Source organism: Anolis carolinensis, chromosome 5 (genome assembly GCF_035594765.1).
Source record: "Anolis carolinensis isolate JA03-04 chromosome 5, rAnoCar3.1.pri, whole genome shotgun sequence".
NCBI lineage: Eukaryota > Metazoa > Chordata > Lepidosauria > Squamata > Dactyloidae > Anolis > Anolis carolinensis.
This window is the reverse complement of record NC_085845.1, coordinates 27,435,653-27,459,197: the sequence shown is the minus strand read 5'-3', so window position 1 is coordinate 27,459,197 and position 23,545 is coordinate 27,435,653. Positions and strand designations below refer to the sequence as shown.

Here is a 23,545-nt window from a genome sequence, read left to right as displayed (position 1 = left end):
TTGGATAATCCAGAACGTTGGATAAGTGAGACTCTACTGTATATCAACAAAACATTTATAATTTCTTGTGCATTTTAGGGTGACATTCAAGCAAAATATGATGCCATTGATAAGGACACTCCAATTCCTACAGACAGACAAGTAAGGTTCTTCTTTTATTTTGGGGAAGTAATTGCTTGGATTTCATAGCTACCAGATAGATGATCAAATAGAATTTCTACTGCATAAAAATGCTTCACAGTTTGTATTTTGATTCATAACCTTTCATGAAAAAGCTATTACCAGCATCATTTTAACAACATGGTGGTGAGATAGACAATTATTTGTGCAATTAAAGAATATATATCCATATACTATCTACAGTTGACTCCACATGTGATTTGAGGAAACACAAGTGAAAAAGAGCTCAGCTCATGGTAGTGGTGTCCTCATCCTCATGATTTTAATCTTCCTGAAATAGAGCATTCTATGTAAAAGACAAAAGAACTCATATATTCTCTATGATATAGTTTTCCTCTGTAACATTTCTTCATGCTCACTCATGAATTTGGATCAGTTCCTATAAAGACAACAAAACTGCTTTTTGGCTCATTACCATCAAGAGAGAATTATACTGCACACTTCAGATATTAAATTCTAATAATTGGTTTGCATCTATGCACTGCAACCAGAGCTTAGAAATATACCGTAATCAACATCATAGTACTCTCTTAATGGACTTCCATATTCCCCATTTCCTTATTTTCCCCATCAGGGTTCAGGGGCTAGGAGAACTCTTTTCTGGACTACATCTCCCAGAATCCCAAAACCAGCATGGTTAGTGGGCAGACTGCTGAGAAACTATGGAAAATAGAGTCCCAAAAAGTCATTTTTCCAAGCACTGCACAGATTCCCACAAATGCCTCCTGGAATAATAATCAACCATCTAAAAGAGAGAGCTTTTCTGCCTCATTTGAGCTGTACAAACCTAGAGCTTCCGGTCCATTTCTGTGTCCTCCTGTTTTGCTTATTCTGATCTCTTTCTCTGTGCTTGCATGTTTTGTAGATTGAAGTTGACATTCCTCGCTGCCATCAGTATGATGAGTTGCTGTCATCCCCTGAAGGTCATGCAAAATTTAGACGGGTGTTGAAAGCATGGGTCGTTTCCCATCCTGATCTTGTATATTGGCAAGGTTAGTTGTGCTGCTTAGTGTGCGAAACAATTATTATTACAATAAAAGGCCATGTATTTTCATCAGGGAGATATTATAAGATCTCCAGTGAACATTGGAAACAGTGGATAGTAGTGAACCCTATCATTTGACTACTTGGTCTGGAAGCATACCATAGAATTACACTAGAGGGCCTAGAGAAGTCCATAAATATTTTGGGGTGGAGATATTTTTGTAGCATGTCTATGTCAATCTGTGGATATCAGTGGGCATACTACTGTATATTTTAATTCTGATAGTTCTGAATTCAGTAATAATACTTCTAAATTCTTTCTGCTGGCTTCCTTAAAAAATTGTTGGAAGGTTACTCCTCTGTTCCCTATTGTATTTTGAAAAACTAATTAGGTTAGGTGTGTAGAATTAGATACCGGCAGCTCAACAAAATTATGATTAATATATTCATCTTACACAATTCTATTAAGAAATGAGGCCCACTGGACTGGTCTTACTCCTTGGAACGCTCTATATAATTTGCCATGCAAATTATAATTTTAAGATTTTAATATGCCTATAGTTTTCTTTTCCCAGGACTGAATTATGTGTTAGAATCCTGAAATAAATATCTGTATGATATATGTGAAGAACACTTGTTTGTGTGTTACAAGGAAGAAATAATACATCAAGTTATCAGAGTGTCTTCTGAATTTTTTGTGATTTTAATGCCTGATCAATGTTGTTAATGTTTTTTTTTCTATAGGTCTTGACTCTCTTTGTGCACCTTTCTTATATTTAAATTTCAACAATGAAGGTAAACTTTTCCCTTAGATGAGAAGTAATCAAACATGGCCCTCCAGATGTTTTTGGACTACATTTCCCAGTATCTCTTATCACTTAGGCTAACTGGTGCAGTAGTCCAGCAACATCTGAAAAGTCACAGTTGTCTGCCCTGGTTTAAATCATTTTAATTACAGTGGATTTTGTGCTAATCCTGTGAAATTATGCTTCTTGTATCTATTTTATATAAAACATTTGTTTCAAAATATGGTGGGGTGGGAGAAGAGTGAAATAGAAAGAAAAGATTGCTGTGAAAGAGCTTCAGTCTGTAAGACCCTGATTTGTTGATATTTGGTCTTTGGGTATTTTGGAAGATGGCAGTTTGACAGATAGATAGATAGATAGATAGATAGATAGATAGATAGATAGATAGATAGATAGATAGATAGCCTGATAGATGTTGCACTCATTACTCTCTTTTTCCTTCTCTTTTAGCTCTGGCCTATGCCTGTATGTCTGCTTTTATTCCTAAATACCTGTATAATTTCTTTCTAAAAGACAATTCACATGTGATTCAAGGTAGGTTTTCTGTTCAAATCACACAAAAATTAATAAACACAAAAGGACTTTACATTGGAATTTACCTTAATGTGCATATAATTTTAAATTTATTATATACACATTAAGGTAATACCAGAAAACATACAATTATTATACTGGGTATTTTTCAAGACCTTGTTGCAGAATGTACCAGTCTTATTTACAGTGGCCCACATTCTATTTTTTTTGTATATGGAAAAATGTGTCCTTCCACAAATGCAGACTTTAATCCATATTCGGCATCCCTGTCTTGTATTATAAAGGATACCATTCCCAAGGCTCTCCTTTCAATCCAGACCGAAGGAGGTCAACAAAAGGGATAGAGGCATGAATGTGAACACTATTCAGTGTTCAGAAGGAAATCTCCAGATCTGTGTTTCTTACATTGTAATTCATATGTTGTGGCATTTCAGGGTGAAAAGTTGTTTACTATCTTGTGCTAAAGTTCTTGGAAGAACCCTGTATCAGTCCTTTGGATTGAAGCCTTGGGGTTGCTTTATGGAGTGACTGAGCTGCAGGTTCCGAATCTACTCTGGCAGTAGATTTTTTTCAAGCACATGAACTGTTTTCCTGATCTGCTACTTTGGATCCTTTTAAAGGTTAAAATTTAACAGGAGCTGAACCAAAGACAATGCATGAGAAATATCTTTAGCACTCCTGAAATTGTAGTCTCTTGAATGTTCAGGCCATAGAGTAGGAATCGTTAAGTTTGGAATCACCATCTCTTTTCCAGTTTCAAAACTTCATTCCAAAGAGTCACAATGTAGGCTTTGAAATCCAACTTTTCATATGTGAAAATGCAAGACCAATGAAAGATTTATACCTACAGGATACTAGATTAAATGAAGGACTAATTTGTATCACCTGAGACAGTGCTGTTTGTCTCTGATCCACCGGATAGGCTTTTCATGGGAGGATATGTGCTTTCAGTAGACACTTAATTAACCATGTAATCCCACATAGCAATTATATTTTATGAGCCTAGCTATTCAAATAAAGATGACATTTTAACAAGGTGTAGCATATCCGTGTGGAACCACTGTGAGCACGAATCTCTTGTTTAAAAAGAAATGTGCTTTCAAAACGCTAATTGTAAATTTGTTTTCATCAGCACATCACTGAGTTTATGTGATTAGTGGATTTAAATACTTTACCTGTGGATGGTGAATGTATTAGAAACGTAAATATGTTAATGCAGGTGAAGAAAGCTGAATAAATTATGGATCCTTTTCATAGTTTAGAATATCATGTGGCTTTTCATAATAGAATAAAAGTTCTAGTTGAAGCTTTAAGGCAAAATTTAAAATTATAGAAGGGAATACTTATCTAATATTCCTTCTACTTTGCTCTCAATGCAGCTTGCATTGTATTGCATTGCTTTCTCCATACACACCTTTTCTCAAAGCTGGAATTCAAGGTGGTTTAGAAGATGGAAGTAGTTATTATTATTATTATTATTATTATTATTATTATTATTATTATTATTTATACCTCGCTTTATCTCCCGAAAGGGGAAAAGAAAGGAAACAAAAAACAAAATTAGGTAAACACAAACGGTATCTTTAAAACACCATTAAACTTCCTATAGAATTTAAAACCATTTAAAATATCCAATTAAAAGCTTATATGCTGAATTCTGGCTCAAAAGCTGTTTCTGTTAAATGAAAGAAAAGGGCAAATTATAAGTTACATTAAAAACAGAGTGTGCAGCTGCTGCTGTACTTTGTTTTTTCATATATCCAAGAACATTCATATTCAACCTTGATCTGGATCAAGAACACTATGCAGGATTTAAGTTTCTGAATGAGGGGACCCCCAGCTGTCCATTTGCAAGGGTTGTAATATTGGAAGGGGAGCTGATGGTGGGAGCAAACTTCTTTTTCTCAAATGTGATCATCCACAGTCTGATCCATTGTATGATGTAGACTGAGGTCTATCAAAGTTTATTTCAAATATGATTTGATACACTGATCTGGAAATGGTTGTGTTTCTGGGCTCTTTCAGGGTTCCTTTTGTGCCGGACTCTGTCACACATTGCCTTTGCCTAACATTTTATTGATAGTAAATGGAAGCAGCAGATGGTACATGGTAGGGCACTGAAAGTGAATTGTTCTTTAGTAACTGGAAAAAAAAATGTTTAAAGGCATATAAAAGTATTCAACTCTGCCTTGCCCCCCTGGACAAATATCCAAAAATGTATCTCCTACAATATTTTCACTCTATCTTGCCTCTATCAGGAGGAAATAAACTAAATAGATAAAATAAAATATTTGCTTGAGAATAGGCATGTAGCTGCAGAAAGAGGCTCTAGCTAAAAATAATAAGCTCATTGTCCTTATTATGACTTATGTCACCACTATGAAATGTTCCTTCATTACCCAAATTTATAGAATCGAAACAACATAAACTTCAATTGACCATTTAGAAAAGCTATATGGGCATCCACTATCCACCCAGTTAAGCAAGACAGGTAAAGTTAGCAAGAAAAATGTAAGGCTGTGAATATAAGAATTTTGAGTGTAAGCAATTCAATGTCTCACTCACTGTAATGTTAAAAATCTGGGAACTGAAGAAAAAAATCATTTCAGAGAACAGAATTTTTATGTGAGGCAGCACATTCATTTTGTTTCCTTTGTAGTTATATACCAGGGTTAGAAAATAAAAGAACCATAATTCTTGTACAGCTGTGGATCTATTGTAATGAGTATTGTAGGTTATTTCATCGTTATTATCATTGTTGTTGTTGTTGTTGTTGTTGTTATCACAATTACTACTACATACTACTATTACTATTATTTTGGCACTATCAGAAAACATACCTTTGTCTTTTCTTCCTTGGACGAAACTCCTAAAGAAAGATGTTCTGAAATGACACTTCCTTTTCCTCATTCTTCAGAATACCTGACAGTGTTCTCTCAGATGATTGCATTCCATGACCCTGAGCTGAGTAACCATCTCAATGAAATTGGCTTCATTCCAGATGTAAGTGAAAATGCTTCTAATACATTTTTTCTGGATTGTAAAAGAAGAAAGTAGGGTCAGTTGAAAGTGTTGTTTCACAATCTAAAGTAAATGTGATATAATTCAAAAACTGATCTGTTGAAAGCTGTGTCACTTTATATGATATTGATTTCAAATAGTTTCAAGGATTCTGTGTCACAGATTAATCCATGACTGGTTTGAACATAATTTTTTCAAATTCCAAAAGGCAAACCTTGAACTTGCCATTTTACACAAGGCATACAATTTTACTCGCCATTGTATATAATATGGCTTGAGCATCCATAGATTTTGGTACCAATGGCGGCTTCTGGGACCAAGCCCCAGTAGATACCAAGCCCACTGTACATATGGCAAACTTTCTTGATATTGCTCTTGCCTGTATGGGGCTACTACTGTTACCTGTCATATAGCATAATCCCATACATGTATACGTAGAAAAAAGTCTCATTGGGTTCACTGAGCCTTACATCTTAGTAATTAGCCATACGGTTGTGGTCATTGCAAACATGCCTATATCCTATTATTGGGTCTGGCTAGAATAGACCTGGTGAATCAGTGAAATCATCCTATGTGTTGACTCATCTCTCAATAATTGAGTCTACTCCAGTTGAGACTAGTAAATAGGATTCCAGTCAATATGTATGCTGCAAACACATACTTCCCACACCTTTGGATGACTTGGTGTTTGACGACTCACTTGCAAATTACAGGCAAATCCCATTAATTTGATTAGGGATCCACTCTTTTGTTAGGTCTTCTTGCCTATGAAGCTTACACTCATGCTACAGTATACTGTAATGTGTTATTTGTGGGTTTTGGAAGTCAAAATGCATTTGCAGGTTAAAATAAAGTGAGTCCCATTGTTCTGCTTCCTGCTTTCTAACTCTGCTTTCTGATAGTACTGAAATCCCTAACCATCAAATCAGCAATATCTGTTACCTGTTCCTTGATGGCATAAATAGTTATCTTTTGGAGTCCTTTCCCATTTGTTATATACACAGACATCTATGCTTCTTGAGCCCAGAAAACTGTTCAATTTTCTATGAACAGAAGCTAGATATGTCCATATAGGTGTTATGGAAGACATCATCAATGATAATCTGGCCCTCTTTCCATCTAGAATTGCCTTTAGATACATTGAAGTTAGTATCAATACTCCTTTTTTAGAAACTTTTTAGAAACTTGCTCAGACACACAGTCTTTGCTTTCAAGGGCTTTGGAAGTTGGCAAAGAGGTGATGAGCAAGTATATAACTATATGAAATCCAAGTTATATGCAGAGCTGTATTGTCCATGTAAATAGATTTGCAGCTTGATGCAAAATCTAAGTAGGAGTTCCACTTGTCTCTTGGAAAATAAAATCTGCATTATATTTCGGTACCTGTGACTCTGTGGGATCTATCAAGGTGAAAGATACACACTTCAGCCATGATACGGACCAGATTTTCATGCTTGAGTTCTAATCCTATCAAATCGGATGCTGATTAATCTTTCAGGTTCCCGCTGTGAAAGAGATTATTTCTTGGCACTTTTCCATTACTCTTACAGTAAAGAACTCATAGAATATTGAACATTACTGAACAGCGAGTGTTGTCAGTTGTCTTAATACCTGCATTGAATATTATGCAGCACAGGTTGGTAGGGAAATATGGAATTTTTGAAATCCTCTTATATTCTATAAAAAATTAGAAAGTAATATGAAACAGTGCCCTTCTTCAATGCAGTAAATGTTACCAGTGGATCAACACACACCCCTCCTACACAAAGAAAATATTTCCTGTCATGTTCAAGGACCATTTGACAAACTTGCAGAAAGAGAGGGAACGAGAAATTTCTATCTTAATAAGCATACATTTGCATATTCTAAGAATTTAAGCTATTGTACCTTACAAAAGTGTCCTACGTGTGTCAGCATTATAACATGAGAAGAAGTCAACACTAAACAAAGTGACCTTTTTCACCCAGAAGAAGAAGCTGTATCTATAATTATTCCTGGTTTCTTTCACCTGCATTTTATGAAAACAAGTCACAGCTTTCTATCTTCATATTAATTATAATTCTTATCCTCTATTTAGCTATTACAGTCCTACCATAAACCCTTTATTACCTGTTACAGGAAACTTTGGACCTATCTTAAAGATAGGCATTAAACAAATAAATGGTATTATTGCTTTTGTGTAATACTGCCACAACTAATTGACACTAATGAAGACACTTCCACCAAAACTTCAATCCTTAATTGATTTTATTTTTTGTGTATGGTAGACTAATTGCTCTTTAACTGCTGTGTTTTGATCATTTTTAACTATCGATATAAAAAAAAATCATTGTAAGCAGCCTTGAGCCCAAGACTGGGATAAACTTAGATGATGATGATGATGATGATGATGATGATGATGATTGCTGGTAAGCCGTGCTATGAGGTAGATATAGAAAACAACTTGTATGTGATAGTAACATCAGTTGCATTTTATTAGCTCACAAATACTTCATGAACTATGTCAAGAAATAAATCATGAAGACAAAAAAGATGATTGTTAAGAGGATGACCATCGTAAAGTGAAACAACTGGAGAAAAATAGTTCAGCATAAGGGTTGTTGTATGTTTTCCAGGCTGTATGACCATGTTTGTCAGGACCCAGGCTGCAGGGCACCAATAACCATACACAGAGGCCAGAATCTATCTAATATCTTTATTGAAGGAGTATATAAAGTTAATAAAAACAAGTGTAGAAAATAGTCCAGAGTTAGACCTTTCAGGAAAGGTCAAAATTAGTCCAAAGAAACAATGTCCAATATGAAATATTAAGGTCCAAAGTTGTAATCCAATAACCGAAACACTCACTTTGCCAGGCAAAGTGAGGGGAGATGACAAGGTCCTTTAGTCCATGAACTTGAACGAGGCTAGGAAGTAACTTGACTCTCGGAATAACAAGGCTTGAATACAAGGCAGCAAGGAACGAGGAACAAGAACAAGATCCGTGGTATTTACTTGGCAAAATCCGGGAAACAAGGCAAGGCTGGGTCTTGGAAAGCAAGGCAAAATCCGTGGAAGAACAAGGCTGGAAAACGAAGGCTTGAATCAGGAACAAAGGCTTGGAAGCGGAGTAGCTGTCCACACACACTACTCCAGTTGCTGACGAATTGACTCCGCAAGATCCCTCCGGGAGCAAGGAACCTAAATAGGCCTTGTTTTCCCCACCAGAGAACACTTCTCTGGGGAACCAGAAACGAAAGTCAATCTCTGTGTCCAGATGTATGACTCCCTAAAATTTCTCATGGGAACAGGCTTAATCATCTGAATGCTTTGCTGCTATTCTCAAACTCCTGCGATTAGCCTGTTGCACTCCTTTCTGCTGGAGAATGTAATTACGGCGCGAAAAAGGGGGAGAACTCGACTCCGGGCTTGTTTGGGAGATTTCTGGAAGACAAGCCTCCTGCAGGTGCAAAGGCTCAATTTCTGGCTGAAATGGTTCCCTTTCTGGCTGAAATGGAGGAAAACCCAAGTTCTCCTCTTCGTCAGTCACAACAGCACTAGGAATGGGACTACATGGCCCATGAGTCATCACACTATCCCCCTCCTCAAGCCCCCTCTCAAACCGGGACTCTCTCCCCGAGGCGCGAGGCCGCGGCTTGGCGGGATAGGTCTGATGGAAGCGGCGGGTTAGATCAGGAGCATGAACCGTGGAAGCGTCTTCCCAAGAGCGCTCTTCGGGGCCAAAACCCACCCAGTCAATGAGATATTGTAGGCGGCGGCGGTGAAAGCGAGAATCCAAAATGTCCTGAACCTCGAACTCTTCTTCTCCGTCCACCAAAACAGGGGCGGGGGCCGGCCGGTCTGCATCAGGGCGCACACCATCCGCCGGAAGGAGCAGGGAGCGATGGAACACTGGATGAATGCGCATAGAGCGCGGAAGTTGGAGTTTGAAAGTCACGGGGTTAAGTTGCGCCACCACTGGATAGGGACCAATGAAACGGGCATCTAGCTTCCGGCAGGGACGGTGGGAGGGCAAAAAGCGAGTGGACAGAAGAACCCGGTCTCCTACCTTGATTTCGGGGCCCGGCTGGCGATGCTTGTCAGCGTGGCGTTTATAGTCCTCCTTGGCTTGGTCCAGTTGCTGGAGCAAAAGTTGCTGCACTGCTGTGAGTTCCTGCAGCCAGTCCTCTGCTGCGGGAACTTCTGAGGTTTCAATGACAGGAGGAAAGAAACGTGGATGGAAGCCATAGTTTGCAAAGAACGGGGTTTCCTTAATTGAAGCCTGGACCCCATTATTGTAGGCAAACTCCGACAGTGGTAACAGAGAAGCCCAATTGTCCTGTTGGTAGTTTACATAACAGCGAAGGTACTGTTCCAAAGTGGCATTGGTGCGCTCAGTTTGCCCATCTGTTTGAGGATGATGAGCCGAAGATAAACGAGAGTCTATGCCCAATAGTTTTTGTAGTGCCTTCCAGAAGCGAGAGGTGAATTGGGACCCACGGTCAGTGACCAAACTCTTGGGCAATCCATGCAATCTGAAAACATGTTGGAGAAATAGATCTGCAGTCTCTTTGGCCGTGGGAAGGCCATCACAGGGAATAAAATGGGCTAACTTGGTAAAAAGGTCCACCACCACTAGGATCGTGGTGAATCCACAGGAAGGTGGTAGATCAGTTATAAAATCCGCAGAGATTATTTCCCATGGGCGAGATGGGGTAGGAAGGGGATGCAGAAGCCCTGAGGGCTTTTCCCTTCTTGTCTTGGAGCGCTGGCATACTGGGCAGGTGTTGACATATTTTTCTACATCCTTGCGGATCTTGGGCCACCAGAAATCTCTTAGGATCAAATGCATAGTTTTGAATAGCCCGAAATGCCCTGCTGGCTTGCAGTCATGACACAAACGAAGTGCCTTTTCCCTGCCCGGTCCTGGGGGGATGTAAACATGATTTCTATAGCAAAGCAGCCCATCCTTAAGCGAAAAGGGGAAATGTAGTCCTTGGCGAAGTTGATCCTGCGCCCAGGCATCTGCTTGCTGACTAGCCCTGATTTCTTGAGCACAAAGGGGCCCTGGAGTAGAGGGAGTTGATTCAATGGGAGTGGATTTGGTGTTCCCCACTGTGAGCGTGGCAAAGTTCCCGGGTTGTAGCAGCTGGGACTCAAAGGTCTCCTTGCGTCCTGCAGCGTATTCCGGTTTCCGTGACAGAGCATCTGCTTGCTTGGTCTGGGCTGGGGTTACATAATGAATTTGGAAGTTAAAACGTTCAAAGAATAAGGCCCAGCGTTGTTGTCTCTGATTTAGCTTGCGGGCAGTTCTTAGATGCTCTAGATTCCGATGATCAGTATGGACTTCAATGGGAAATTTGGCCCCTTCTAACCAATGTCTCCAAGTTTCAAAGGCTGCCTTTATGGCCAATAGTTCCTTTTCCCAAATGGTGTAGTTTCTCTCTGGTGCGGTCAATTGACGGGAATAAAAGGCACAAGGATGAAGATGATCTCCCACCGGTTGTAGGAGTACAGCCCCAATTGCTACATCGGAGGCGTCCGCCTGCACAACAAAAGGGGTTTCAGGATCTGGGTGCTGAAGGATTGGCTGGGACGTGAATAATTTCTTTAGTTGCTGGAACCCTTTCTCTGCTTGATCTGTCCAGCGGAAGGGCTGTTTCCCACGGATGCAGCTGGTGATTGGATCAGACCAGCGGGCAAAATCTGGAATGAACTTGCGGTAATAGTTCGCGAACCCCAAGAATCGTTGCACCTCTTTTTTGTTGGTTGGCGCCCGCCATTCCAATACTGCTGAAACCTTTGCCGGGTCCATGGAGAGCCCTAGTGGCGAGACGCGGTACCCCAGGAAATCTACCTCTTGTAGATCAAAAGCACATTTTTCCAGCTTGGCATAAAGTCCATGATCCCGCAATCGTTGTAACACCATTCTGACGTGGTTCTCATGTTCTGATTGTGATCTAGAAAACACCAAAAAATCGTCCAGGTAGATGATCAAGAACCGATCTAGATAATCCTGAAAGATGTCATTGACAAAATGCTGGAACGTTGCGGGAGCTCCACATAATCCATAATTCATAACTCGGGACTCGAATAATCCGAATTTAGTCTGGAAGGCGGTCTTCCACTCGTCCCCTTCTCTGATGCGAACTAGATTATACGCTCCCCGAAGATCCAGCTTGGTGTAGACCTTGGCTCCTCAAAGTCGGTCTAGTAGGTCCGAGATTAAGGGCAGGGGATAGCTGTTCCGCTTAGTGATATTGTTCAATGCTCTATAGTCCACCACCAAGCGTAATTCCCCTGACTTCTTTTTCACAAACATCACTGGGGAAGCGGCTGGGGATTGAGAGGGTCTGATGAATCCCTTGCGAAGGTTTGACTCTATGAACTCCCTGAGAGCTTCTTGCTCCGGTTCAGTCAGGGAGTAGAGATGTCCTCGCGGGATCGGGGGCCCCTCCACCAAGTCAATGGCACAGTCATAAGGTCTATGTGGGGGTAATCTCTCGGCCTCTTTTTCATTGAATACATCCCAATATTCTGAGTACTTCTTGGGCAAGGTGATAATGGGTTCAGTGTCTGTGGCATGGCAGATCTTGGCTACAAGGCAATGGTTTTGGCAATATTTTGAAGCAAACTGCAGTTCTCTGTTGGACCAGGAGATGCTTGGGTCGTGAAGTGTCAGCCATGGAATACCCAAAATCACAGGGAAATGGGGAACCTCGGTAACAAAGAAGGAAATCTCTTCCATATGTTCCCTTATCCACATTCTGGTGGGTTCCGACCACTGACTTACGGGACCCGTCTTGAGGGGGCGGCCATCGATGGCTTGCACCACACGGGCGTTCTTGAAGTCATGATATTGTAATCCCAGAGAGTCGGCATACTCTCTATCAATGAAATTGTTTGTGGCTCCTGAGTCTATCATGGCATGGACCATGACGGGTCCTTTTTTTGCTGACCACAAGGTGACCACTAGGAGAAACAGGACCCCAGTTGGTGGCTCTTGAATGGGTTTTTTGACCGGGTTGGCGAGCCTCTCTACGCCCGGTCGCTGGCTTCCCCCGCCGGCTGTGCGCCAGCCGCCTCAGACGTCTTCGTCTCCGTGGAGGACGCCGCCGCCAGACGGGCGGCGGGCTTCCCTTTGGCTGGGCACTCTCTGGCGAAGTGGCCCCCGTTTCCGCAGTACCAACAGAGATTTAGGCGTTGGCGGCGGGCCTTCTCGGCGGCGTCTAACCTGGGACGCACATTGCCCAACTGCATCGGCACCTCCTCGCTCCCTCTGGGGTATGGGGCTGGTGGTGGGGGTCTCCATGCTGGACGCGGCTGGACGCTGGTGGGAGCGGGAGGTTTCACCCCAGCTCTACCGCTCTGGCCTCGGACCCATTGTTTTCTGTTGGCCAGCATGACTTCAGCCCGTAAACATTGATCAATGAGTGCTTCAAGAGAGTGAGGGGGATCCACTTTGGAAATTTCTTCCAACATCTCGATGTTGAGACCCTCCCGAAATTGTCCTCTGAGGGCTATATCATTCCATCCGGTGCTGTGGGCCAGCACTCGGAACTCGGCTATATACTGGGACAGGGGTCTGTCCCCCTGAGAGAGGCGCCGGAGTTTATGGCCGGCTGCCTCCAAATTGTCTTCGATCCCCCAAGTCGCCTTAATGTGATCCAAGAAGTGTTGCGCTGATCTTAGGTGTGGGGAAACTTGGTCGAACAGTGCCGTCGCCCAGTTGGCCGCTGGCCCGTCTAAAAGGCTATAGATCCACGCCACTTTGATGTCTTCTTGGGGAAACTCGGCATTGCGGGCCTCTAGATAAGCTTGGCATTGGCGACGGAAAACATGAACCTTAGAAGCTTCTCCAGAAAACTTGGTTGGCAATGCCAGGGCCGGGAGTCGGATTCCGCGTTCCTTCAATCCCTTTATTTCTCCCTCCTGCGCATTGAGCTTATCACGGATGCGGTCCACTTCCTCCTTGTCGATGGTGTAGCTGAGCGGCTGGCCTCCCGGTCCGACTCCGGTAGACATTCTGGCCTAGGTTAATTGGTGCTTAGGGTGGCGGAGTCAAACTGTCAGGACCCAGGCTGCAGGGCACCAATAACCATACACAGAGGCCAGAATCTATCTAATATCTTTATTGAAGGAGTATATAAAGTTAATAAAAACAAGTGTAGAAAATAGTCCAGAGTTAGACCTTTCAGGAAAGGTCAAAATTAGTCCAAAGAAACAATGTCCAATATGAAATATTAAGGTCCAAAGTTGTAATCCAATAACCGAAACACTCACTTTGCCAGGCAAAGTGAGGGGAGATGACAAGGTCCTTTAGTCCATGAACTTGAACGAGGCTAGGAAGTAACTTGACTCTCGGAATAACAAGGCTTGAATACAAGGCAGCAAGGAACGAGGAACAAGAACAAGATCCGTGGTATTTACTTGGCAAAATCCGGGAAACAAGGCAAGGCTGGGTCTTGGAAAGCAAGGCAAAATCCGTGGAAGAACAAGGCTGGAAAACGAAGGCTTGAATCAGGAACAAAGGCTTGGAAGCGGAGTAGCTGTCCACACACACTACTCCAGTTGCTGACGAATTGACTCCGCAAGATCCCTCCGGGAGCAAGGAACCTAAATAGGCCTTGTTTTCCCCACCAGAGAACACTTCTCTGGGGAACCAGAAACGAAAGTCAATCTCTGTGTCCAGATGTATGACTCCCTAAAATTTCTCATGGGAACAGGCTTAATCATCTGAATGCTTTGCTGCTATTCTCAAACTCCTGCGATTAGCCTGTTGCACTCCTTTCTGCTGGAGAATGTAATTACGGCGCGAAAAAGGGGGAGAACTCGACTCCGGGCTTGTTTGGGAGATTTCTGGAAGACAAGCCTCCTGCAGGTGCAAAGGCTCAATTTCTGGCTGAAATGGTTCCCTTTCTGGCTGAAATGGAGGAAAACCCAAGTTCTCCTCTTCGTCAGTCACAACAGCACTAGGAATGGGACTACATGGCCCATGAGTCATCACAATGTTCTAGAAGTATTCTCTCCTGACATTTTGCCCACATCTATGGCAGGCATCCTCAGAGGTTGTGTGTTCAGCATAACTCTTTGTATTTGGTTCATTGTTCCAGAAAAACAGCAATATGCAATTTTAAAAGCAAGCACAGATCATCGTTCATGTTCCACCATTAAAACAAAACTGAGGAAATACTGCAGCAAGAATTGAAATTATTACTTGGTTATACTCGAGCTAGGCAGGTGGGGGCAATGTGTACTAAGAATAAATTTGAAACGCATTGATGCAGCTCCATGTTGCGGTTCTTCCTCAATATAAATCAGGGAAGCAGTTTTTTTGCCAAATTTGTTGGTGTTTTCTCTTTTGATCTAATTGCATCTATTTTTGTCTCCTTCAGATGGAATAAGATGCATTAATGATTATAATCCAGTTTGTTTTGATGACTTTACTGTTTGCTTTTTCCTCTTAATGATCGTGTCCTTTCCTGGTAAAGCCAGTTTGACCTTGGTGGTGCTGCTGATATTAATATACCACTTTTAAGTGTATTTACTAATTTTCCCTAAGGTATAGTGTGCCCTTCCAATTGGATCTGTAACTGGACTAGATGAGCAGTCTCCATGGTGACTTATTTATTTCCACAAGTACAATTTCTACTTATGCAGTAGAAATCGATGGCTACAATTTAGTGAAGGCAGATACTTGCGGAACGTTGTTTTTGTCAGAGCAGATATATAAAAGACATAAACTGTCATTGAGATAGAACTGTAACTTGTATCTGTGCTAGCCAGCAGCATTATACCTATCTCTCATACCTGAGCATACTTTTCCTTGATTTGCTGATTTTAGTGCCTTGACCAGCATCTTATATGATTGAATGTATAACATTTTAAAAGTGTAATAGTTACGAAGTAGAGCTGATCAGGGTTGTGTGAGTCTGTGTGTTTCCAGCACCTAAATTGTAGTCTTGATAGATAATTACAATGATGGAAAAATTTTAACTGCAGATTTCTCAAGCTCATTACTATGAAAGGCTGGAGAATCAAAACACTATGTGGATGAAAATGCACAAGGATTTGTTTTAACAATATTTTTCTTTTACCCTGTCCCTATGTTATGTTTATAGCTGTATGCTATTCCTTGGTTTCTGACAATGTTTACACGTGAGTATGACATTTTCTTTTTTTTCTATATTAAGTGTGCTTCTATTTAATTATTGTTAGATCATGTACATTTTTCTATTTGACCTACTGTTTAGGTCTATATATTATTTCATGCATATAATGTAGGAGAGTTAAGGGACTGTGAGGGGGTTCAAGATGGTACTGCCTCAAGGCTGGTAATTTCAACACTGGACTTTTGTAATGTGCTGTACATTGTATTTCCTCTGTACCAAGTTGACAATCTTCAGTAAATTCAAGACATGACAGCCAGACTACTAGTACATCTAAAAATAACATTATTACATCAATAATAAAAATTATTCCACTGGTTGCCAGTTGGGTTTGGGAAAGTACAGAGTGTTGGTTGTTACCTTTGATTTGAGTCCAGATTACCTACAGAATTGCCTTTGTTATATAATAGACCCTGTACACTATGTCCTCTGTGAGACATCTGCTTCAGTCAGCCCAAATTAGGCTGATTGTTACCCAGGGGACATTTTCTTTGGTCCCCTCCAGACTATGGAATATCCTGCTAGACGATATTTATCATCTTGAGATGTTGTCTGTATTTAAATCGGCACTAAAGACCTGTCTTTTCTGGCAGGCCCATTCAGATAATTTTGTGATTTTCAAAGTATTCATTGATGGATTTTAGTAGCATTTTAAGATACGTTTAGTGATGTGTTTGTTGTTGTTCCCTACCTAAATTGATGAAGAGATGATTAACATCTAAGAGATGATGATTATGATTATGATGATAGTCAGATATCAAAGTTGACCTTTCCTAACCTTGTATCTAACACATATTTGGTTAATATTCTCATAATCTCTTAGAGACAACAAAAGTGAAACATGCTAACTGTAATTCAACACATGTGGAAAGTACTTGATTGGAGAAAGTTGAACCACAATATGGTATTCTGGTTCAACCATCTAGCTCAGATAATGGACATCTAAAAGCTTCTTATCATCTGAGCTAAAACACAATGACATTTGGAGACCCAATATTAAAAAATACATGGGTTTTGGGGTTTTTTAGAATGTTGATGATTTGTTGCTTTCCTCGTGAGATGCCCATTCTGCTGCTTAATCATTTTATGTTCTGCTCTGACCTGTGCTGCTTAGAGTCCACATCACAAATGTTGTTGTTTATTCTGTCATTTTCCTTTGAACTTCAGACCAATAGTCCTTTAATCATGACAGTGGTCATGAAAGTTCACATGGATTTATTTTGTTTTAAAAATATAAGCCTGATTTTGCAGCAAAAATAGTGTCTCTGCTAAACTGAAAAATTAAGCTTCATTACACTGTTTGCTACAGACACTGAAAATATGTGTTCCTCCAGCTATCTTTCACTATGCTCCTAATGTTGATTCTACTAAAAATGTTCTAGTTAGATAGGAATGTGTAAAGAGGATCTTCTTTTGTCAGAGGCATTGTTAACAGAAGTATGCCTGTAATCCAGTGGTTCTCAACCTGTGGGTCCCCAGGTGTTTTGCTCTACCACTCCCAGAAATCCCAGCCAGTTTACCAACTGTTAGGATTTCTGGGAGGTGAAGGTCAAAACATATGAGGACCCACAGATTGAGAACCACTGGTGTAATCCATTTGAAGGTAGTTGATACTTGATACAAAGAAGCTACCAAGATTTTTACAGACATGGTTTATGCAAATTGCAATTCACCACTGCTGGCAATGTTTTGCTCACTAACTGACCATGAACAATAGAAGAGGAGACTTTTGGGTTGTAGTACACTATCTTTTGAACTTCCTTTGTTTTGTTTGTTATGTTTTCCTCTGTTGCACACACTACTCTTTGTTCTACAGCAACTGATCCAGTTGAACACAGAACCCTTTCTAAGTATATGATCAATAGGATTTCTTGATTATACTACTAATAGTAAGGATTTTTGTCTTGCCAGATCATTAAAAATGACATTGCTGTTCTAATTTATTTTTTCCCACCTTGCAGATGTCTTTCCTTTGCACAAAATTTTTCATCTGTGGGATACATTGCTACTTGGGAATTCTTCCTTCCCATTCTGTATTGGAGTGGCTATTCTTCAGCAGCTGAGAGACCGACTTCTCTCTAATGGGTTCAACGAATGCATTTTGCTCTTTTCTGATTTGCCAGGTATTATGATCTATCTTTATTTTTCCCATTTCTATGTTGGACGCAATGTTTTCTGAAGTGAATTTATTTTTTTGTTTTTGTATAAATAAGGTGTCAGTAGGGAGATTAAAATAATTGGTACAAATAGGCTGTTTTGCTACTCTGACAAGATATCAAATTAGTTGTGGGAGGCATTTATTTAAACATTGGGAGACAAATTAGGTAAGTTATACAAGTTTAAGAACACGAGAAAACTAAATCAAATGTGGACATGCAAAAATATAGGACCACACAACTTCTAATAGAGATTAGAATAAGCTTTGCTGACAGAGTTCTTCAGTTATGCTTGCTGAAGCAAGTATCCAGCCATCTGACAAGTACAATGTGTCCTAACTTTCCTGCAGACATTGACACTGGAATGGGTATCTCCACTGTACATAACTGTATTGCACTTCTGACATGTTCTAACTATATTGAAATGCAATGTGATGAACTTAACACCCATTCTTCTTCTTAAGATTGAGTTAGAGGAATGTGGATTATCACATCAGCTGCACTGTATTTGGAGGTATTCATAGTATTATAGCAGTGCACTGTGGTAGCAGGCGTCATTCCACTGCCCTGCACCAAACTGAACAAGCCAGCTGGGACTCATCTGTCTTGGGCATGGCTTTTGAATAACCCTAAGATCCTCCAAAGAGTGCAGTTCAACTGAAGCAATGATACTGTTGCTTAGCCCACTTTGACCTCCAGGTTCCCAAAGAGGACTGGGGTTTCTTTTTCTCACACTATTTACCCCACACAATTCAGAAGCACACATTCTGAACTCTGGATCTTCTTGAAGTAGCTCTTGGTTTGGCCAACATGTGTTGTTCTTTGAGCTGCTTTGATATATCATAATCTTATTCCATGTATTGGATTTTCAATATTAGATCAAGGACAAAATCTCTAAACTGGAATCGGATCGTTTTTTGTGCTTTTTCTCTAGAGTTTAGAGAAACAAGGTCTGGGGAAGATTCTAGCAAACATATATGTTTTACCAGCAACAAAGCCTTCCACATATGTAGATCTCTATATGCTGTTAAAATTTAGCAGTACCTTGTTCCTGAACGAAGCTTGCAAAAGCTAATGCTAATCTTCAAGCAATATATAGTCCTAGTGCTAGTAATTATGACTTTTTATAGTGAACGTCTGAAGAATGTATAGCCTTCCATATGTTGTACTGCAACTTTCATCATGCATTGCTACTGACTCAATTGGCTTGGCTCATTGGAGTTGTAGCTTAACATCAGGGAAGCCACAAATTGCCTTGCTTTGTCATAGAGATTGTTTCCTTGAAATTGAAATGAATGAATTTCGTGGCCCAAACTATGCATATAACTGTGTTGGTGCTTTCCATTTATCTTTGTCACTGTCAGCCCATGTTAAAAATTGCTTGTTGTGTCTCATAAATCATAATAACTCGTGTTTCCTATTTGAAGCTCAGACTTCAGTCAAACAAAAGGAGATAAGCCCAGCAGAATACTGTAAGACATGTTTCTCAGAAACCACACATATGAAAGGAAATGTGGACTTGAAGCTATATGAATATGAGGAAGTTATTACCTCAGAAATATATCCTAGGAAAAGTAATAAAATCAGTTATTAATCCTGGCCAATGAGCTCTTACTGGGATTACTTTAGGAATGCTCTTATATGTCTCTGCTAGTAGCATGGTGTCATCTACATATCTTAAATTCTTGATGTCCCTTCAATTTTCTCTTCCTCCAATTTTATCAAACAGATGATAAAATGCAGCCCTGCCTGATCCCTTGCCAATTGTAATTATTAAATCTTTTTGTATTTTGTCCCACCAGTAGCCTTTTGTCCTGAGTACAGGTTATGCATTATGACAATCAAGTGATGTGACACACACATATTTTGGAAAACCAATCTATAGCTTTATGTGATCAATATAATCAAAAGCTTTGCTATAATCAAAGAAGCTCCACTGTCAGTATAAGTTTGCAAAATGATCCTTAGTACTTCTTCCTTTCCTGAGCCTAGCTTGAACTTCTGACATTTCTTTAAACTTCTCCTTGATTTCTCAAATCTTGTTCTTCCTTTTTCGTGTTCTACTTCTGTGCCTCTACATTGATAATTATATTAGTTCTCTTTATTCCATGCACACAAGTCACTCAACATTTGAATTCAGGGTTCTGACTCTGTTTCTGCCATCTTCTATCCTTTTTGCTTTTATCTGTTATCCATTGAAACTCCTTTTTGTTTTTGGCTGTAAAGTGTGTTTCTCCTTCTTCGTCATCCAATTATGTCCTGTATTTGATTCCTATGTTGGCTGTAAGGTGATGTCCATATATACAGTCACATATTGGGTTGAACCATGTGTCCAATGAACAAACTGTTGGCCTCAAAAGATTCAGTAAGTGTTTACTGATTCATTTATTGATTCTAGGGCAACTATTTCTACTATGTTTGATACTGCCCCATTCCTATTTTTGTGTTAGCTTGCTATTCATCTTATGTGTGAGTCACGGAGACCATGATGAAGAAAGGCAAGTTGCTTACCTGTAACTGTGGTTCATCAAATATGATCACCTGTGAGCTGCACCTTCCTCCCCACCATATAATCCCACCTTACTTTAGTTTAGTTTGATTGCACATGCAGCAGACGAACTGAAGAGAATATTCTGGAAGCAGACAGAAACAGGTGCATTAGGGAGGGAGCAAGGCTTCCACCAAAAGATCTAGCTGAGTTCAGAAGTTTTTGAATGTACAGCTATGCAGACTTTTTGTTATTCTGAGCAGAACATTGAACTATTATTGGGTGCAATCTATGTCCCAGTAACAAACAGCTAAGGTAGGATCTGGAATCAGTAGTTGCATTAGAAAATATCAACAGATGGCAGCACATCTGAAAACTTTAGAAAACATACTAAAAAGTAGATGCTGAGCTACATGTTAGGCAGATGATATGGGAAGGAGTTCACCCTTTTCAAAACAGACAGTTTTTCCAGAAATTGTCCCTCCAGGCAGGAAAACCTGGCAGAGTGTCGAATGCTTGATTTGCCCCGCTTCGTCTCTCTCAGGGATGTGGGTGCATTGCTCTTCCTATTCCAAGAAAAAGACATAAGAGCTGCCTGTTTATGGAAGGATTTCTTTTTTTGTCCCTGCCTAGTCTCGAATCATTTATGTTTGATGACTTTGTTGAGGAACCAGAGGCAGATGTGTTTATAAAACAGTTCTCAGAAATTCATCAAAGGTGAATAATGGTATTTGTGAAACAGAAGCTATGCATAGCTGCCAATATTTAATAGTTCTCAGCCAAGAATTGGATCAAGAATTGGCTTTGGTACAGAAGGAAAGTGATTTCTTAGCATATACCTGCTTACCAATGATGTTTTATAATGTCACGTTCTAAAGGATTAATGTCATTTTACCTAAAGCTGAGAATCCTTTAATTGACTTGTATTTACCTAATGTTTAGTTAGGAGCCCCGGTGGCGAAGTGCATTAAAGCACTGAGCTGGAGACCGAAAGGTCCCAGGTTCAAACGCCAGGAGCGGCAGGAGTGGCTGCTGTTAGCTCCAGCTCCTGCCAACCTAGCAGTTCGAAACATGCCAATGTAAGTAGATCAATAGGTACCGCTCCGGCGGGAAGGTAACGGCGCTCCATGCAGTCATGCTGGCCACATGACCTTGGAGGTGTCTACGGACAACACCAGCTCTTCGGCTTAGAAATGGATATAAGCACCAACCCCCCAGAGTGAGACATGACTGGACTTAACGTCAGGGGAAACCTTTACCTTTACTTTACCTTAGTTATTAATTATTTTTAATATGATAAATATGAGAAACCCACAGTGGATCTCCTGTATGTTTTTATTACTGGTCTTTGGCAGTTGTTTATATAGGTTTGTATTTAGTGATGTCCCTCCAGCTATTTTACCACTTTCCCGACAAAATGCTTGGATGATTGTCCAATTGGAACAACATGGGAGATGGCACCACAGGTTAAACTAGTAGAAATAAACTCTTACCTCTTCTTCACCATCACCCAAAGCACACTATTATTTACTTAATTACTTACTGAATGTGTATCTCATCTTTCTCTCAAGATGGAATTCAAGGCAGCTTAAAACAACTTTTAAGATTAGTCAAAATCATTAGTTTACAAAATTGAAAAAAATAATTAAATAACAATACTATTTTAAAGACAATTGAATGCACTTAAAACATATTTTAAATATAATTACTAGCAAAAGATTGAAAAATAGATACAATTGTCATATTTAAAATAATCACTTTATTAGAATTTCTATGCAATTCTGAAGTGTATATGCAATGCGATTGACAAAAGTTTGAAGAATTTTCTGGAAAACATTCAGATGTCAGGTGGAGAGTGGCATAATATTTCAGCTTTTATTCTTCTAAGATTTTTAAGAACTGCCTTTAGTGATTGTATTAGTTTTATTTTATTGCTGGTTTTATTCCAGTCTCAGACATTTTGATGTATTCATTCTTTAAGGTTAGTTTTATCTTGGCTTTGTGCTATCTTCAGTTGTGAAGTCTTGGCTCTGCCTTTTCTGCTCCTTTGCTTTAGTTCCCTCTGTTTAGGTTTCCCCAATAGTGATGATGCCTCCATTTGTATTAGTTTTGGGGTGGAGCATAAAAGCCCCCTAGAGGCTAGCCTTAGTTGGTCTAATCCATTTGCCTGTATAGAGCTCCTTTGCTAGACTCTTCCTTTTTCTGCAGTAGAGCTATAGAGACTACAGGCCTGGTTTTTGTCTAGAAGTCTTAAGCTTAGCAATCCAAACAGGCATCCTTAGCACTATAGACACTGCATTTAGCAGTATTCATATATCATCAGTCCCAGAGACAACAGAAGCTTGTCAGCCCAAGTTTCCCAAAGTAGAAGACCAAGACAGCTTATAAGCACCAGTTTATAATCCATCGCTTTACATCAGAGGCAAAAGACTTTCAAAGATCCCAGAAAGATGACTGCAATCAGCAAAATCTTTTGTAATGTATTGTTTTAAGTTATCTTACATTAGTCCCAGATGGAGTTAGCCCTTTGTTCTTCCTGTTTTCAGTAAATTTGTTTTGGTTCTCTCTTCATCTTGCCTAATGTGCCTCTGTATGTCAAGGGTCTCGCTCTTAATAGAAGGTATACTGAGTAAAGCCAGACACTATAGTTTTCCCAAAGGCTCGGGCGTGCCAGCACATCAGTTATTGCTTTCAGTTATGGTAAAGTTGGTGAAGCTGGAGGACATCTGCTCGGACTCCTGGTCATTGACCTGTGGAGCCCTGCAAGGTTACATTCTATCTCCCATGCTTTTTAACATCTACATGAAACCGCTGAGTAAGGTCATCTGGAATTTTGGAGTTTGATGAGATCTGTATGCAGATGACACTCAACTCTATTACTCCTTTCCACCAAATTCCAAGGAAGCCCCCCCCCCCCCCCGGCTCCTTGACCAGTGCCTGATAGCAGTGATGTACTGGATGAGGGCTAACAAGCTGAAGCTTAATCCAGACAAGACAGAGGTCTCCCTGATCAATCATGAGGTTGATGGGGGTATAGGGTAGTAATCTGTTCTCATTGTGGTTACATTCCCCCTGAGGACGCAGGTCCACAGTCTGGGGATCCTCCTGGACTCAATGCTAATGCTTGATACTCAGAGGTTGGCAGTGGCTGGGAGGGCCTTCACACAGTTAAAGCTTGTGCATGAACACCAAGCACAAAGTAGCTGCACACAACAACATCCTGCAGAA

The 23,545-nt window shown here is 40.3% G+C and overlaps 1 protein-coding gene across 3 annotated transcripts in view; it reads left to right on the top strand.

Annotated features, from left to right (window-relative positions):
- The window catches only part of tbck (TBC1 domain containing kinase), a 114,791-nt gene that overhangs the window by 55,228 nt on the left and 36,018 nt on the right, over positions 1 to 23,545 (top strand). For all 3 annotated transcript variants that reach the window (XM_003226388.4, XM_062982622.1, XM_062982621.1), the window contains exons 16-22: positions 79 to 141; positions 1,046 to 1,172; positions 1,909 to 1,959; positions 2,421 to 2,504; positions 5,422 to 5,507; positions 15,626 to 15,662; positions 17,635 to 17,796. In XM_003226388.4, coding sequence (XP_003226436.2) covers positions 79 to 141; positions 1,046 to 1,172; positions 1,909 to 1,959; positions 2,421 to 2,504; positions 5,422 to 5,507; positions 15,626 to 15,662; positions 17,635 to 17,796 — 610 coding nt within the window. The remainder of the gene's footprint in view (positions 1 to 78; positions 142 to 1,045; positions 1,173 to 1,908; positions 1,960 to 2,420; positions 2,505 to 5,421; positions 5,508 to 15,625; positions 15,663 to 17,634; positions 17,797 to 23,545) is intronic.